General features: G+C 40.7%; 1 protein-coding gene across 1 annotated transcript in view; it reads right to left on the bottom strand.

Annotated features, from left to right (window-relative positions):
• The window catches only part of OTC (ornithine transcarbamylase), a 60,474-nt gene extending 59,702 nt beyond the window's left edge, over window positions 1-772 (bottom strand). Inside the window, exon 1 of the mRNA XM_058535210.1 lies at window positions 696-772. Within this exon, the coding sequence (XP_058391193.1) occupies window positions 696-772 (77 nt within the window). The remainder of the gene's footprint in view (window positions 1-695) is intronic.
• Window positions 773-18,048: the final 17,276 nt, after the last annotated feature.

Raw genomic sequence — 18,048 nt, 5'->3', positions numbered from 1 at the left:
TGGCAATGGTGTCGGCATTTGATGGCCTTGCTTCCCCGGTTAACTCATCACCCCGTCCCCTTCCCCACGGACACACTCCACACCATCTTCCACCACATGCTCAATGGCTGTAAGCAGGATGTAACTTTTACAATGAATTCATTGGAGACAGCCTCCTTTTTCATGCTACCAAGAATTTCAGGGATAGTTTTCAAATTTGGATTTTATTTTTAAAATTTCATTATCCTCATCACATATAAGGTTTCTTTGCAGCAGCCTTGCAAACATTTATCTAGTTGTTATTTGCGGTCTGTTTTTTTAAAGAACTGATTAACGCCCATGCCCTAGAATGATATATTGTTTTCAAGTAAACCCAAATACAAGCTGAAGGCCCTGGGTAAATTTGTTCCTCTAATTTTCTTCAGCCAGTTGCTCGTTTAGGATGTACACAAACAGACGATGTCGAGAACATTTAGTCTGTTATACCTGCCACAGTTAGTCCCTCTCCCCACCCCCAGCACACAATGAAATCTGATTACAGAGGACTGATAAATGAAAGCTCAACTGGCATTAGAGACAGCTGGCTCAAATAAGGGTGAAACCTGGCACTACACCCTGCAGAAAAAGGCCTTTTGAAGCTGCACTCCTCTGCAGAATAGAATTTCATTTATCACCAGGGTTCTGAAGTCAGACTCCAGTCTCTGGCCATCACTTACCGAAAATTTCGAACCACGAAACTGGGACCATTTCTAAGAGCTGCATTGTTCAACAGGATCCTCAAATTAAACAGCATCTTCTTTTGATAGTATAAAGGATGATTCTATGCTCTTGAAAACACCTCACCAAGATAGCCGGTGGGGTCCACCTAAAAGCTGAGGCTGCTTTCGATTGCAGTGAGAGAGCAAAGGTAATATTACCCTTCAACTACCTTATCAAATTCCCCTGGTTAGAGATACTGCAGGGCAGGGTACAGGAGCATTTGAACTTTAAGCCAAGCTCCATTTGAACTTTAAGCCAAGCTCCACCACCTTGTGTTTTTTTAGGGGAGATACTGACTTTTTTGGTGCCCAGGCTCCTCATTTTTCATAATATGTTTACGCTGTCACATACTTGTACAAAATCAATTGACAAGTGCTCATTGAGCGTGTAATATATGCAAGGCACTGCAGTGCTGGCTGCTGTGAAGGTACATAGAAATAACTTATTCAGAAAATGTGAATTGGCAGTGCAACACCCCAGATGTAGACGTGACAGCCCTGGGTATGTCCAGTGATACCACTTTCCTACCTCTAAGTCCCAGCCTTTCTACAAAAACAAATAGAAATAAGTGCCCTGGAAGCTATTTTTTGGTGGCAAGAAGCTAGAGTGGGATAGAGGTATAGTAAAAAGATCTCAGTCCTGGAGCTCCCATTGTGCCTTGCACATAATAGGTCTTCAATAAATTTGTTGCTTATTAATTCTAGCAGGAACTCACAATCAGAAGAAGTGGGGAGGGGAGTCCCATATGCTCCTCCCCTGGTAGCCTCTCCAGATCACTAAGAGGCCATCCAAAGCTTCATGGTCATTCATTCATCCACAGTTATAAACTGGATGTTTTCAAAATCTATTCTGTGTCGGATACTGGGCTAGGATGGAATTTCAGAGAAATTCAGATGATCTCACCTTTGTGAGTTTACAGTTCAGTAAGGATGATAAGATTTGTAAATAAATATCCATAATACAAGCCCATAGGGGAGGTCCAGATAAACTGCTACCACATCACAGGGCAAGGGGAGTACTCTAAGCTTGGAAGGTGGGAGGCAGGGGAAGAGGGAAAGGGATGGGGGCTGCCTCTTCTGGTCAATTTATGACTTTAGCAAACCCAGGTAAGCACTTGCTAGAAGTTTATGTAATACAAAAAAAGTGTTATTTAAAAACCAACTATGGCCACTTCGGGGGCAGGGATGGTTGTGATGTCATAATTAATATCAGCATGGAAATAAATCTTGACACTATTCCCTTCTACTTATAGAGAATGATGTGAGATAAAGAGAGGGAAAGACTGAAATTTCCAAACCTCTGACAAATCTTCTGTTCTGGAAAGAATATTCCAGGCAGAGGCAAGTGTTTGCAAAGCCATGGAAGTAAGAAGGTATAGAGTGAATGCTCCAAGTGGGAGAATAGATGGCTGCTTTGTTTGAAAAGACCATAAAGCATCTTTGAAGAAGCAAAACAGGCCAGTTGTTGGATAGATTTCAGAGAGTGAAATTGTTCCATGTAATACAGAGAAGGAAATTGAACGTTTGCAGGGAGACTGAGGGAGAGGAGATCAACGGCATGCCCATATCTTTAGTCAGGTGTACTACCTATACAAACAATTCGTATGAGTAATGCGTGGGGAGAAATCAAGAAGTATCTGTGGGGCCGGCCCAGTGGCGTAGTGGTTAAGTTCACGTGCTCCACTTTGGTGGCCTGGGGTCCACGGGGTTCATGGGTTTGGACCCCGGGCGCAGACTGATGCACTGCTTATCAAGCCATGCCGTGGTGGCGTCCCATACAAAGTAGAGGAAGATGGGCACGGATCTTAGCCCAGGGCCAATCTTCCTCAGCAAAAAGAAAGAAAAAAAAGGAAGAAGTATCTGCAGTGCCATGGTAGAGAATGTGGGCAGCACTTCTGAGATGCCAAAGCAACTCATAAACCCTTGTAATTCTATGGAGGTAGGAGCTCAGTCCTCCAGAGCGGACTAAGAAAAACTGATACCTCCCATAACATTGGAAGAGAGGAGCTACACCACAAGTGAGATGAGGTTAAAGGCATTTTCACTGAATCACAAAAGACAAGATATCTCAACTGACATGTGTGTTACATGTGGAAAAAGACCTCATCGGGTTTGACATTTGTCCTCAGAATTCATCCAGGTGCTCTTATTGACCCACTCCAGGACTCCTCTAATTCCACTTCAACTTCCTGATTTGGCTCCCTACCTAGTTCCCTTTGTTCACCCAGCCCTCCGTTCATTCGTTTTTCTCTGCCACCAACAGCAATTGTGCAACCGTCATAGGCCAGGTCTCTGTGCTGGGTGGGCTGTGAGGGATATAGAGATAAACAGGAGTGATGAGTCCCTTCCCACATGAGGTTCACCATTTGGAATGACTCCAGAGCACGACTTCTGTCTCTGTCCCCCGACCCTCTGCATTCTAAGCTAGGGGAGGGGCTTGTTCCCTGCTCGCTTGCTTCAGGCCCCGAGGGCCTCCAGCTTGGCTTGATCCTCATCCCACTTCCATCATCGGGGGTGGAGGTAGAGATTAGATGGGATTCCTGGAGGAGGTGGCACTGATCCTTGATGAATTGGGGAGAATGAGAGTATTTTCAAAACTGGAGGGAGCTACAAAGGATATTACAGCAAAGGAGGGAACTTATGGGTAGACTCCAGAGAGAGGAACAAATAGGGTGTGTGGGATAACTACAAATGATTCACAATTCACCCCATCACTCACCATTTAAATGAAGCCCTGCCACACCAAGCAAATTATGAAAAGCATAAAACCATGAATGTCCATGTCCTATTCACATCCCCTTTGCATTCAGTCTTACCCTACATACCTGCCACTTCTTAATGCAAGCACCCGGAGCTGCCTGCCTGAGGATAAACTCAACCTACTCCTCACTCCTGTGTGGGCAACCATGAGGCATGTTTTATACACTCCCCTAAAGGTCCCCAGTGGGACTGAACCTCGATTGCCCACATTAGTAACCTGCTCATCAATGGACCCTGTATTAGCCACCTTCTCTACGTTGTCCTTCTCTCTCCTACCAGTGCTTCCTGGGATCATCTTCCAAATAAAGCACTTGACTCAAATACCTTTCTCAATATCTGTTTCTGTGGGAACTCAGTCTTGGCCCAGGTCTACCTTCTCAACAATTTTTCAACGCTCTGCTTCTTGTTCTCTTCCCTCAGACCCCCTCTTATCTCTGATTTGGTACCTGGGCTTTCAGTGTCAACGTCTTTGTCTCATATACCATACTGAACCCTCACTCTCAGATTTAGTCCTGATTACTTTGCAACTGGTAGTGTGCTGGTAAATGTTTAATAACTAGCTCTTGAAAAGAAGAAAAAACCTCTGATTTGTGGCATTGACTGATCTGTGTGGTGTAAATGCTCCCACCGTGGCCAGCTTCAAGCTACTAAGGTGACATCACTGAACACAGAGTTGGGAAGAGAGGTGTAAGACTGGCTCTTGCAAGCCATTGCGAGCTGGCTCCAGCACACCACTGCCTACAACTCCCACCCAAAATGAAAGATTCTCTCCAGGTTTGGAAAGGAATATTGGAGCCAGATTGTTGAGGGCCTTGAAAGCCAGATTATAGAGTTAAGAATTTAATCTATAGTCAAAGAAAGATTATTAAAGTTTTAGAGCTGGAGCAGACAAGGAGACATATGTCATTATCTGCATTGTGTTTTGAAAACATTAATCCAGCACCATTGTGTTAAGTACAGTGGGGAGAAAACAGAAGCAAAGAGACAGAGGATATTGTGTTATAACAAGGGCATGAGCATATACTGGGGCTGTGGAAATAGAAAACAGTGAATGGATGTAAGAGAGATTTAGAGATTAGAATGTACCTATCAGAACAATTGATAGAATGTTGAGGGAAGGGAGATGGAGAAGTTAATGAGACTCCAGGATTTCAAGTTTATCTTGTCACATTTGAGTCTAAAATTCCAAATAGCCAAATGTTACCATTGAGGATATAAAAAATGTTAGTTTCCTGACATTTAAAGCTTGTAAGCATCATGTACGAACTTGCAATATTTCTTTGAAATTGCTACTGTGCTTCCCTAGTGAAATCCAAGCACTGAAGAGGGAATTAATGTGATGGAAAGAATTATGGGAAGGCTATTTGAAGATCAAATGTGACCTCCGGCTGGGTCGCTAACTGATGCTGAATTTGGCCAAGTCACTTCACTCCCCTAAGACTCTGAGTCCTTATCTGTCCAACTAAAGGTTTTATAAAATGAACTATTACACCGCTTGGAAAAATTTAACATGCTAACCAAGCACGAGGTACAGTGTCTAAGAGCCTCGGCATAGCTATTGCCAAAGATCAATTGCAAATTTGAGCTCTGTACAAATAATACATATGGCTGTTACTGCAGTGAGAAGCTTTGTTTATTTCAGAGTGTTACTAATTACATAATTACTTTTTATAGCTGGTTGTCTGGAATCTTTAGGATCCTAAGAAACCACAGCATTTGCATGCAGTACACACTTTAGTTAAAAGCTCTGTGGGATTGTTGCTGGTGATCTCTCTTCCACTCGATATGAACAAAGAAGCATATACCCCTGTCTGAGATCAGCAGTCATCCTGTGACCATGAGGAGAAGCAGCCTTAGAATGAAACTATGGTTTGGCAGAGTGGAAGAAGGAAGGAGTCTTGGTCATTTATGACATCATTGAGTTGCAAAATCAACCAACCTCATGACTCCCTACCACTGGACACCTTGTTATGTAAAATAATAAATGTCTTTTTTGTTTAAGTCACTCTGAATTGGGGTTTTTGTTACAACCAAATGCATGCTAACTAATATATAATTTGGCTTATGCTTTTGAAGGTTTATTTCTCATGTAGCAAGAGGGAAAGAATGATGTCCTTCAAAGATGTGGGTTCTAGTTCAGAACCTATCATTTATTGGTTGAATGACCTTGGGCAAGTCAGTTTCTTTATCTGCAAATGGAAACAATATTCTTTTTCTCTGTTACTTTTTTTCTATTGTTTAAATGAATGTACTTGATATGTTTTGTTATTTTTAAATTTTTAAAATTAGCGTACAGTAAACAACTTTTTTTTTGGTGCACAGTGTTATGCATCGTAACTCATGTATATATCCATGTAACCGCCACCACAATCAGGATACAGAACAGTTCCATCTCCCCCAAAAACTCCCCTGTCAATCTTTTTGTAGTCACACCCTCTTCTCACCTCTAATTCCTGGCATATTGACGTTTTCTCTCTCCCTTATACTTTTGCCATTTCCAGAACATAGCATAAATGGAATCATACAGTATGTAATCTTTGAGACTGGCTTCTTTCACTCAGCATAATGCCTTTGAGATTCATCTGTATTGTTGTGTTTATCACTAGTTTGTTCCTTTTTGTTGATAAGTAGTATTCCTTTGCATGGATATATCATAGTTTATCTATTCCCCATTAAAGGACATTTGGGTTGTTTCCTGGTTTTGGAACTTACAAATAGAGCTGCTACAAACATTTGTGTCTAGGTTTTCAGGTTAACGTAATTTTTATTTCTCTAGGGTAAATATTTTGGGGTAGAATGGCTGGGTTATATGGTAGTTATATGTTTAACTTTAGAAGAAATTGCTAAAATATTTCTCAGAGTGGCTACACCATTTTCAGTCCTCTCAGTAATGCATGAGAGCTCCAGTTGCTCTGCATCCTTGCCAGCACTTGGAATTGTCAGTATTTTTCATTGTTGCTGTTCAGATAAGTATGTAGTGGTTTTTAATTGCAGTTTTAATTTGCATTTCCCTGAAGGCTAATGACGTTGAGCATCTTTCCCTGTGCTTATTTGCCATCCATATATTTTCTTTGGTGAAATGTCTATCAAATCTTTTCCCTAATTTATTTTTTAATTGAGTTATTTATTTTCTTATTGTTTTGTTTTGAGAGTTCTTTATATATTCTAGATACAAGACCTTTATCGGATATGTGACTTGCAAGTATTTTCTCCCAGTCTGTAGCTTGTCTTTTCATTCTCTTGATAGTGTCTTTTGCAGAGCAAAAGTTTTTAATTTTGATAAAGTTAAACTTAACATTTTTTAAAATGGTTTATACTGTTGGTGCTATATCTGTGAACACTGCCTAACTCAAGGTCACAAAGATTTTCTCCTCCGTCTTCTGAAAGTTTTATAGCCTTATGAGTTACATTTAGATCTATGATCCATTTTGAGTTAAGTTTTGTCTAAGGTATGAGGTTGAGGTTTTGCAGTGGGGGTGGGGTGCAGCATATGGGTGTCCAATGTCCCTTTTCTTAAGAGCCCTCTATGTTCTAGGTTATATCCAATTTGCTAAATAATCCAAAAAATCCTTTTGTGTTAATGTCTTCGGAATGCTTCATAAACTGTAAAACTGTGTCCTATTGTAAGAATGTATTCTTATGTGGCTTGGATCTGCGTGGGAATTGGCAAAAGGAAATAAATTAGAATTATGACAGTGAAGTAAATTACCCATCAGCTGGCTACTATTTTTCTCTCCACTTGTGTATATGTCACACACAGAGCTCCTGCTTTACAGAGAATTTGAAAGTTTTTAATTAACAGATGATAATGGGACTTTGTCAAAATATTGATTCAGGGGTGTTTTCTTGCTACGTCACTGGTAAGTATTTGTTCAAATGTGCAGACCCTAGGGGAAATTGTGAAATCAGTGAAGATTATGTCTGATCCCCTCTCCACCCCTTTTCCCACCATACCCTTTCAATTGAGGCATGTGAAGAGGGTAGACTGGGTCCTACGTGAAGACCAAATTTCTGAATGAGAGCATGAAATGCTGATGATCAAATTCAAGTGTAATCTCTCTTCTCTCTTGTCATGTAAACCACATTTCTATTGAAGTCATTCTTCTGTTAATCATTTACTCTGGTAGTTGTTGATTTTAAGCAGAGCCTAAAAATGTTCAGAGCGTAGATAGGGACAGAAATCTCAAGTTTTCATACCTGGTGCTTTTTATTTTGTGATCTGGTAAATTTCAGCATTAGAAGACAAGATTAGGAAATGCACACGCAATTCATGAGGTAGGAAAAGAGTAAATAAATATAGTTAATGATACAACCTTTATGTCAGAGGCAGATGAGATGCAAAAGGTGACGTTATCTTTTATGTGTGCCCTTTTATTTGCTCAAGCTCCCACCCAGAATCCTAGAGCCATCTCTTCCCCCATAGGCCGATTCCAATTCCTCCCCTTGGAAGCACAGAGGTCAAGCTATGCATAAAGGAGATTTATTAGCAGACCAAAGGCTATCAGGCAGTAAGCAAACAGGGAAATCACAGGGGTTCAAAGTTCACCAGTGTCTCGAACAATCATCCCTGATGCTCCCTAGGATTGCCAGATACTTCTAGAATTTGAGCGATATGGAGGCCCTATGAGGTTATTGGCATTGCTTCCTGCGGCCTGGGGCTTGCTTTAGAAGGACTGTCCCAATCACAATTTCTATAGCACTGTTCTCCCCTTGAGCCCTGGACACATATCCTGAATGTCCTCAAAAACCACTGCTTGGTAAAAGCCCTCCCTGTTCATTTCTACTTCTTGGTAAAGGCTGCAATCGTCTTTATGGTTAATGCCTCTCTCCAGACACTATTTAGGAAGTCCTCTTGATCTGCTCATGATTGTTTTATTTGGCCATATCTGCTAAGCAAGGGTCTGCCCTCACTTTAAGCTACTAACTAAACACAGCCTTCTTCTCTTAAGGCTGCTCTACTGGTAACAATTCTGTGGCCTATAAAGATGGGACTTACCCAGGGTCCAGAAGATAAACTATGGGAATTTTGTCTCCAAAATGAGAGAGAAATAAGCTCTTTGTCTGGAGCTTTGTTGACTATTTGGAGCCTGGTTCATGGGGATTGGGCACTCACCATTACCAATTTCATCCTCCAGAATTCTTCAACGGGAGTTCAGCGTCCTTTCCTCCAGGGAACCCAAGAGTTCGTGGATTCCCAGGTCATCCTCGATTGTTACCCAATGTATTACCATTAAGGGATAGGCAAATCATCTGGAAAGCAGTATAAAGAGAATTAATCCAGGGATTTGGGAGTCAGTTATAGTTGGAGAGCTACTTATTGTAAGCAAATTTCTCAGCCTCTCTAAGCCTCAGTTTCCTTTTCTGTTAAATGGTGGTACTAGCAGCTCCTATTTCATGGCTTTGTTGTGAAGATAAAATGTGATAATGGATATACTGTACCATAGCCTAGTACTTGGCTCAGCATTCAATAAATGTTAGCTTTTATTAGTTACTAGCATCAGTACATGTGGTGAGAGCCCCCACTCCATCCCAGTTGTTGGCTTATAGTCACTTTTCTAGAAGTAAAAGTGTTGAGGTGCCCTGCTTTGCTTCACCATTGTCCTCTAAACTAATCAAAATAAGAAAGAAACAAAAAGAATGTTTCTCAATGAGGACCTATGATGTGTTTTCTTCTCTCTTTCCCTTTTTCCCTTAAAGGATGGGAAAACCAGGGACTTTGTTCTCCCTCAGTACTTCAACTGCCTAACTTTTCAAATTTCTAATCTTTTATTGTCTGATAGTGTTTTCCTTCTGTAACCCTGCCATGCTAACCAACCTATCCCATTTGAGATAGAAATGAGTTAAAGTAATTAATGATTGTTAAGTGCTTTTAAAATACAAAGGAGTCTATAAATGCCAAGAGTCATTATTGCCTTCCAGTATAACGAAACAGTGTAATAAAAATGGATCATAAAATCTCTTTGCTACCATGGCCACTACTCTTTTTGCCAGTTAAAATTTACAATTAAAGCCTGTTTGTTCTAAGCACTGAGGGACATGAAAACAATCTGGTCATTTTCTAAAGTAGCCGTCCCTAATCAATTGAACACAGAATGACTCTAGAGACATCAGCAATACATTTTGCAAAGTCCATATGAGAACAACGCATCATGATCACCTTCAGTTTCTAATGATATCACTGACTCTCTCCCGCCACCAAGCTCTTCTTCGGCAATGAATATGCTGTTTACATCTCTCCTGCATGTATTAGTTAGTTTATGTCACTATCAGGTGTTCGTTCTTATGCACCATGCATCATAGCAGCAGGACACTGGACAGAGAGGATAAATAATCCAGGTAACCCTGGGTTAGGTAGATGGCAAAGAGTAAATGCATTTTAAATTTAGATGAAACTATTTGATCAACTTAAAGTGAGAGCTATTTGCTATTTTTCCTATTATAATTTCAAATAGGAATCCCAAATAACATTTTAAACTAGCCAGGTATAACTGCCATACCTGGAAGCCCACCTGTTTCTTTGTATCGAGAAAGCTTGGGAACTTGAGTAGGATTCTACAAATGATTAATACATATGGAGGGATGCAAAGAGTTGGTTTCCATTAGAGGGTCTGAACATATTCATGACCAGGATTCAGGGTTGTTTTGCAACCAAATTCATATAAAAGTGTTTAACAATTTTGAAATTGACCACAATCTTCCGAACATTCTGTGCTATTTTGTTCTTTTTCATCCCAACACTGCCCTTTGATTTGACAAAGCAATGTTGGCACCTGACACTATTCCTTAACTTTATTAAGTGAGTATGATTAAAAGTTATTTGCGTTCAATAATTTGCTTATCTGTTTCTTTGATTGTGCTTTCTCTTTTCATCAATACCAATTTTAGCTTCATTTAATTAAAGTGGTGAAATAATTAGATAGATAAGAGATTTAAAGTAAAACTGATGCATCAACCTTGCTAAGTCCCTAAGGCCTCCTGGAATATTAACTTCCTTTATCACTGTTCTCCCTAAGGTTCACCTTGATTTTTATATGCATTTTAACTTTGGAAGGGTACTGAGGAAGTTATTAAAATCAACAAGAAGTGTCAAAAGGCAAGTAAACTTAAAATGCTTCAATATCTAATTTTATAGGAGGAATTCCATAAATATTATGACTTGCTGACATATGTAGAAGTTTTATATACAATGAGAAACTGGGTCAAAAATGATCGTTTAAAACTACTTGTTAGATAAAAGGAAAGACCTTAGGCTATGCATTTATTAAGCTTTTAATGTAAGCAAAGCACCTCCTTTACTAGATTCTTGAGAGGTCTGAGATCATAGAGTATTAGACATAGATGGACCCTGAATATCTTAGTCCAACTCTCTCTTCCAGAGGACCAGACAGTACAGTGACTTTCTCAAAATCAGGTAAAGGAGAGAGAAAAAGAGAGAAAGCAAGTGAGAGAGAAATAGAAAAATGACTTCTAGACTCTTAGTGAAAGCTCTTTCCATTACTGATTGACAGAAAAGGAGAGGTTTCCACTCCCCAGCATCCAAAATCCCCTCCAGTTCTCATTGTGAGTCTTAGTGTAGAATCTTAGCGCAAAAATCTCCCCTCCCTCTCTCCACCCCCTATAAAGCCAGGGCATGGGCACATGATCCAGCAGATGCTCTGACCTGGGGCTTTGAATCCTGAAGGACTAAAGAAAAAGAGCCAGGGAGATGAGATTTACCGTGCTATAATCTACCAGCATTTCTGGCTGTGTCCAGTAGCTAGCACTCTTGCCGTGGTGACTGGGCCCAGTGGTGGCTGTGGACTACAGCAAAGTCAGCAGTAACATCCTAACTCAATCTCCTGCAGCCTCACCTCCCTAGTTCCCCTGCCCCTTTGTCCAAGCATGTCTCTCCAGACTGTGAATTCTATGAGTTTCCTGGTGGTTTACCACTAAATCCTTTCTTCCCCCACAAGAACTCGGACCAACTCAGAAATTGATACCACAAAGTGAGCTGCAGGCAACTTACTCTCAGGGAAAAGCCATAAAGTCGGGATTGGTTGACTGACATGAAAACTCTCCCTTAGAAATACAGTGGCAAAACAGCTGATCAGACGATTGCTTATAGTCACCTGGAATGCTGATTGAGAGTATGATTTAAGGAGAATAATATGAGGGGCATGAGGAGTTCAATGACAGCCAATGAGGTGGGTGCTTCTTATAATGAATAGCTTAATGGCGAAAAAAGCCATCTGCCTCAGCTGATCTGAGATGGTCAAAGATAAACTCAGACTTTGGTTTCATCCTGTGTGCTGATGAATTACAATATCAGTGGTATTCACAGCCTTGACAGGTTTCTTAGGTGCGTATTGTGGCATTATCTGGGTTAGACTGAAAGCTGGAAAATTGACGTGGAAATATATGAGAGGATTTAGAGGACCCTAAAAATGCTGAACCCTTAATTCTTATTGAATATCCCTTGCCAGCTCAAGAAATCTCTCCTAGCTTGTCTGATGAAACTGTTCTTCCCGTGATTGAAGATGCTCTTTTACCTGAGAGAGTAACCTTGCAAGATGAAGCCAGTTCTCTTCACTCTCCTCCCTCCCCCATCAATTCTCAAGATTGTCATATTTCTGCAAGACCCTGGGAGGGGGGTGAAAATGACATTCAAAAGCCAGAGAAGGCCAAAGAACTCCTGGATTTCTAGTTTGTAGTGGAAAAACTCTGGCAAGCATGTCTGGGAATAGAGTATAAGGATGCTTGATCAAGGATGAGAAATGTAATTTTGAATTGGTCTGGATCCAACAATTCAAAATTCACTGTAGATGGAGCAGCTATATTGAATCCAAGGGGTGAAGAAGGGAAATTCTCCTGATGGGCAAAACTTCAAGCAGCACACCTCACTGGTATTTTACCTGGAGGGAGAGAAGCCCTGAGACATGGATCTGTACCAATTCATGAGCAGTGGTTAATGGTTTGTTCAGATGATTAGGAGCACGGAAAGAACAAGATTAAAGACTGGAGACAAGGAGGTTTCAAGAAAAATGTGAGTGGACTTCTCAGAAGGTGGAAATACTGATGTCCCTTGTGATGCACACCAAAAAGTACACAGTGCGCGAGGGTCTTTATGTCTGTCTTATTACTCTATCCATTAAAAAATGTTACACTGCATTTTAGGGACATAAATATAAATGTTTCCTGTATGATTAGCAGCTGAAAAAAACCAACATTGTATTGAGAAAAATACATGTTCAATGAAGTTTAGGTATTAACAGCCCAAGGGGTTTAGGTGTTCTATCAGGAAAATATTGATTAGGACATTCTATTGGATGGGCTTATATATTTTGTTTGGCTGCCTAGTATTTGAACCTCCAACTAGATTTGAGGATCTTAGTCCTGCTCTCTTGTGTAAAGATCTAGAGAGATAAAGGGACCTTCCTAAGATTAGGAAATGAGGGAGAGAAGACAGAGAACTGCAAATTAAAACCAAATCTCTGTACACTTGTCTGATAGTCTTAGGACTGCAGATTAATAAAGGAGATTTAGGAGTTCATTTGTTAATGGAGATTTGTCTTTTTTCAGAGAAGACAGAGAACTGCCTTGTTTTTGAGCTCTTTCCGAATATCTATAAATCCCCAAATGTGTGAATCTTGAAAGAAGGCAGCAGCCCAGTTCCCACCAGGGAAGCCAAAGGAGGCCATATTCCCTCTCCTCACCCCTTGGCAAAGAGCGTGAACTAGCAGGTGAACTAGCTTCAGCCAATTGGATGCTCCCACCCAAGACTTGGCTCTCGAGATGTGACCGAAAAGACAAAGGGAAAAAGGGATTAGAAGAATGGAGAAAGCAGTGGCTGCACCCAGCAGTGGTGTCCTAGCCAGGTTGCTCCTACTAGGTAGCCTTGCTTGAGCTCTGCCTTTTTTTTTTTTTTTTTGCTGAGGAAGATTAGCTCTGAGCTAACATCTGTGCCAATCTTCCTCTATTTTGTATGTGGGTTACCACCACAGCATGGCTGAGAAGTGGTGTGGGTCCACGCCCAGGATCCGAACCCACAAACCCAGTCTGCCAAAGCAGAGCATACAGAACACTAGGCCATGGGGCCAGCCCCGAGCTCTCCGTTTTTGTTTTGAGCCTCATTCCCAGTCTTCCCACTGATTCTGTGCACTAGCTGATAGCCTCAAGTGCTCCATATCTACCCAGGAAAGATGATTTGCATGGGCGACATCAATGAGCTCTCATGTCTTCTGGCTTCTGGTTAGATTTGGCCTTGGAATCCCAGCTAGAGAATGGAGAAAGGTAGTAAAGTGAAGTCAGAATATTTATTCTCCTTGTTTCCTATGAGGTCACCTTGAGTTGGCTGTTCCTCACTAGAAATTCACTGTTCTTCTCAAGGTGGCCTATTCACAATTCTCTTCTTCCAAGTTCTAATAAACTCTCCATCCCTTCACTTCTTTGGGCCAAGGGATAGTAACAGCTCCACTTCTGTTAGCCCTGGGTCCTTGCACTATGCCTTGTGTTGCCCCAACCCCCTTCCAACCCTTTGAAATTAGCTCCTTTGTAAATAAACCCTTCTAAAATTATCCTAATAAGAGGGTGTCATCTGTTTGTCAGAAACCTGACTGGTATGCCTCAAGTACATTCATTTTCCAGTTAACTTTGTGCCAAAGAAACCCAACAGACAGTATTCTAAGAGGAGGAGAAAGAAGGAACAAAAGCCCAGAGTTGGAGTCAAAGGTGAAATTTTCAGTGAATAGTAATAAATGAGACTGAATGTAGCCGAGGGACCCTGTTAAGAAAAAGTCACTCATGGAAAGGCACAGATAAAAATAGCTCAAAACACACTTAGAGAGTCTGCAAACCTGATTCCTCATCACAAAGGGCAATGGCTAACAGTTGATGTAAAAGGGAGCTTCTGCTCAGACATACAATTGCTGAACAGTAGGACATTCATTTTTAAGTGTCTGGACAGTCAGTAAGTCCTCCTTCCTTCCCTCCCAATTCCTACAGTGTTTTGCACATAGTAAAATGCACATAGGTTCTTCCGCATCTCCTCCGCAGTTTTCTTCGCTGTCAGCGAGACAGCTGCACCATGTTTGGAATGATGCAGCATGAAAAAGCTGTTAATTTGGCTCCCTCTAGATGCACCAAGTCTAACTGCAGGGCAGCCTCCAGCTTCATTATAGGAGTATGTACAAAGTAATGACATTTTAAAAACACAAACCATGAAATGAATAATGGGAATTAAAATTATTAGGGAAAGTAAATGATATAGAAAGAGCTTACTGAAAGCCAAGCACTACAGGTTTTGTACACATCATCTCATTTAAACCGCACAATTCTGCAAATTAGAAGTTACCATCCTGATTTAACAGATGAAGAATCAGAGGCAAAGAGTAAGCCACTTGCCCAGATTACTCAGGTAATACGTGATAAAGCCAGAGTTCAAAACTATGCTATCCCAAGCCTATTTTCTAAATTGAAGTGTGTGTCCCTCAGGAGCTGCTCCATACAATCCATCTTGGTGGAGCAAATAAAATATTAGAACTTTTAGCTATGTTTATTTTTTATCTCATCATTTTACATCTTTTTTGTGTATGTTTTACAGTGTACATAATATATTACTACAGTAGTACCTTTATGTACAAACATGTAAATACACGTGTATTGCTTCTGCTGGGTAGCTTTCCCTGATCTCTGCCTTTATCTTTTCTGAGCCTCATTCCTCAACCTTTTCACTGATTCTGTGTGCCAGCTGATAGCCTCAAGTGCTCCATATCTACCCAGGAAAGCTGATTTGCATGGGCGACATCAGAGCTCTCATGTCTTCTGGCTTCTGGTGGGTTATGAATGAGGATGTGTCATCTAAAAAGTTTGAAGCCCACTGCTCTGTGCTCTTTCAAGAGGCAGTACAGTGTAATTGTTAAGAGCATAGATTCCGGAACCAGACTGTATGTGTTCAAACCTCAGCCCTACCACGTTTTAGCTGAGAGAACTTGGGTAATTTAACCTCTCTGTATCTCAGTTTTCTCTTCTGTAATATGCAAATTTAAATAATTAATATATAGAGTGCTTAGACCAATATCTAGCACATAATAAGTGTATGATAATCTAAGCCATTATCATCATGTTACCTGATCCTTCAAAGTAGTCATCCAGGAAATTACCTGGTCATACAACTACTGCCACAGATCCCTCACAACTCTTCTTTTGGCACTGTCTCCTGAGTTACGCGAGATCATAAGATCCATTTCTTTATAGTCACCCTTCATTTGTCACCCTGAAGGATATTTTTCTTCTCAAAAATCTTTTTTTTAAATAGTTCTTTCTTTATTTCTTTTATTTTTTTGCTGAGGAAGATTCACCCTGAGCTAACATCTGTGCCAATCTTCCTCTATTTTGTATATGGGTTGCTGCCACAGCTTGGCCGCCGACGAGTGGTGTAGGTCCGCACCCAGGAACCAAACCGGGGCCACTAAAGCAGAGCACGTTGAGCTTGACCACTAGGCCATGGGGCTGGCCCTTGAAAATCTTTTATATTTTTCATTATTTTAAGTTTCAAATTATTCTTGGAAATAAATCTATCTTCTTTCTCCCCCCCCTCCAAGGCCCCAGTAGATAGTTGTATGTCATAGTTGCACATCCCTCTAGTTGCGCTATGTGGAATGCGGCCTCAGCATGGCTGGAGAAGCAGTGCATCGGTGTGCGTCTGGGATCCGAACCTGGGCCACCAGCAGCGGAGCGCGTGCACTTAACCGCTAAGCCACGGGGCCGGCCCCTATTTTCTAAAATCTAATACAAGTGCAAAGGTTAAGGATTTTCACTTCTGTGACTTTACAAAAACATACCCCAAGTTCTGGAGTCTCTCCAAAAGAAGAGGCAAAGCAGGTTCTCAGTAATTTCAGCAACGCTAGACTAAGTGACCTCCCAAAGAAGGGGAAATTTCTAAGTTATGTCTAGCAAAGATAACACTTATATGACTGCAAAAAATAACCATTTTACGGGGGCCGGCCCCATGGCTTAGCGGTTAAGTGCGTGCGCTCCACTACTGGCAGCCCGGGTTCGGATCCTGGGTGCGCACTGATGCACAACTTGTCTGGCCGTGCTGAGGCAGCGTCCCACATACAGCAACTAGAGGAGTGTGCAACTATGACATACAACTATCTACTGGGGTTTTGGGGAGAAAAAGGGAAAAAACAGAGGAGGATCGGCAATAGATATTAGCTCAGGGCCGGTCTTCCTCAGCAAAAAGAGGAGGATTGGCATGGATGTTAGTTCAGGGCTGATCTTCCTGACACACACAAAAATAAATAAATAACCATTTTATTAGAGCATGGTATAATGGCGGGAGTCCAATCGTCAGTGTCCAATAAAACTAGGTTTGATTCCTGGTTCAATGTTTGCTAATAGAATCACTTACAGATCATTAACATCTGTAAAGTGATTCAATTCCTTGCTTGCAGGTTTGGGGTGGGAGATGAACTCAATGAGGTAAAGAGCCAGATGATGCACAGTCTTGTAGGCAATTGTTAGGACTTTAGCTTTTATTTGGAGTGAGCAGGGGAACCATTGGAGGGTTTTGAGAAGGGGGAAAGCGTGTCATGCCCTTAAAAGGATTGTTCTGATTCCTGGGTTGTGAATACTGTTAGGATGGCAGCAGGGACACCAACTAAGAAGTGATGGCAGTAGTCCAGGAGAGAGGTGATGGTGTTTTGGAACAGAGAGGTAATAGTAGAGGTGATGAGACGTGATGAGTTTACAGATATATTTTGAAGCTAGAACTTTCTGAACATATATTTAAAGGGACAATGTAGGTAAAAGGCCTCAATCAGGTATCTGGTATACAATAAAACCAATAAAGGGACACAATCATTACTACTTTATGCTCAAAACTCGTATAGTAATCAATGGATAGCCAGTTTGTTCAGAATTGGTATGAACTAGGATCTTCTAATATATTTTTTCCTTCCAAACATGTTTTAATTTTTCCTCAATAAGCAGTTGGCATAGTCCTAAGAGCTAGGGTTCTGTAGACAGACAGATATGGGTTCAGATCTTGGCTTTACCTCTTACTGTTTGACCTTGAACAAGTTACTTATCTCTCTGGACCTCAATGTCTTCATCTGTAAAATGGAGAGACTCAGTGAAATATACCCTAGAGAGTTTTATGAGGATTCAGTAAGTTAATGTATGTAAAGTACTTAGAACTGTACCTGCCACATAGTAAATGCTTATTAAATGTTAACTATTATAATTGTCAGCTTCTATTAGTTTTTGGTTTATTATTTTACATATTGAACCCTTTGTTTTAGTTGAAAAAGCAAATTATGTTCATTGTAAAAAATTAAAACCATACAGATATGTATGACTTAGAAATTAGAAGGCCCCTCTAATTCCACATCCCAGAAGGAACTATTATTAAGCAGTGTAGTAAATATTGGTCCAAATTTTTACCTATGTGTATAGCACACCAATCCATATATGCATATATGTTAATTTACTTTTTATAAAATGGGATAATACTCTGCATATTATTTTACAACTTGTTTTTATCACTTAAAATTTGACCTTAGATATCTTT

This window comes from Diceros bicornis, chromosome X (assembly GCF_020826845.1).
Source record: "Diceros bicornis minor isolate mBicDic1 chromosome X, mDicBic1.mat.cur, whole genome shotgun sequence".
Lineage (NCBI taxonomy): Eukaryota > Metazoa > Chordata > Mammalia > Perissodactyla > Rhinocerotidae > Diceros > Diceros bicornis.
This window is presented reverse-complemented; position numbering and strand designations above follow the sequence as displayed.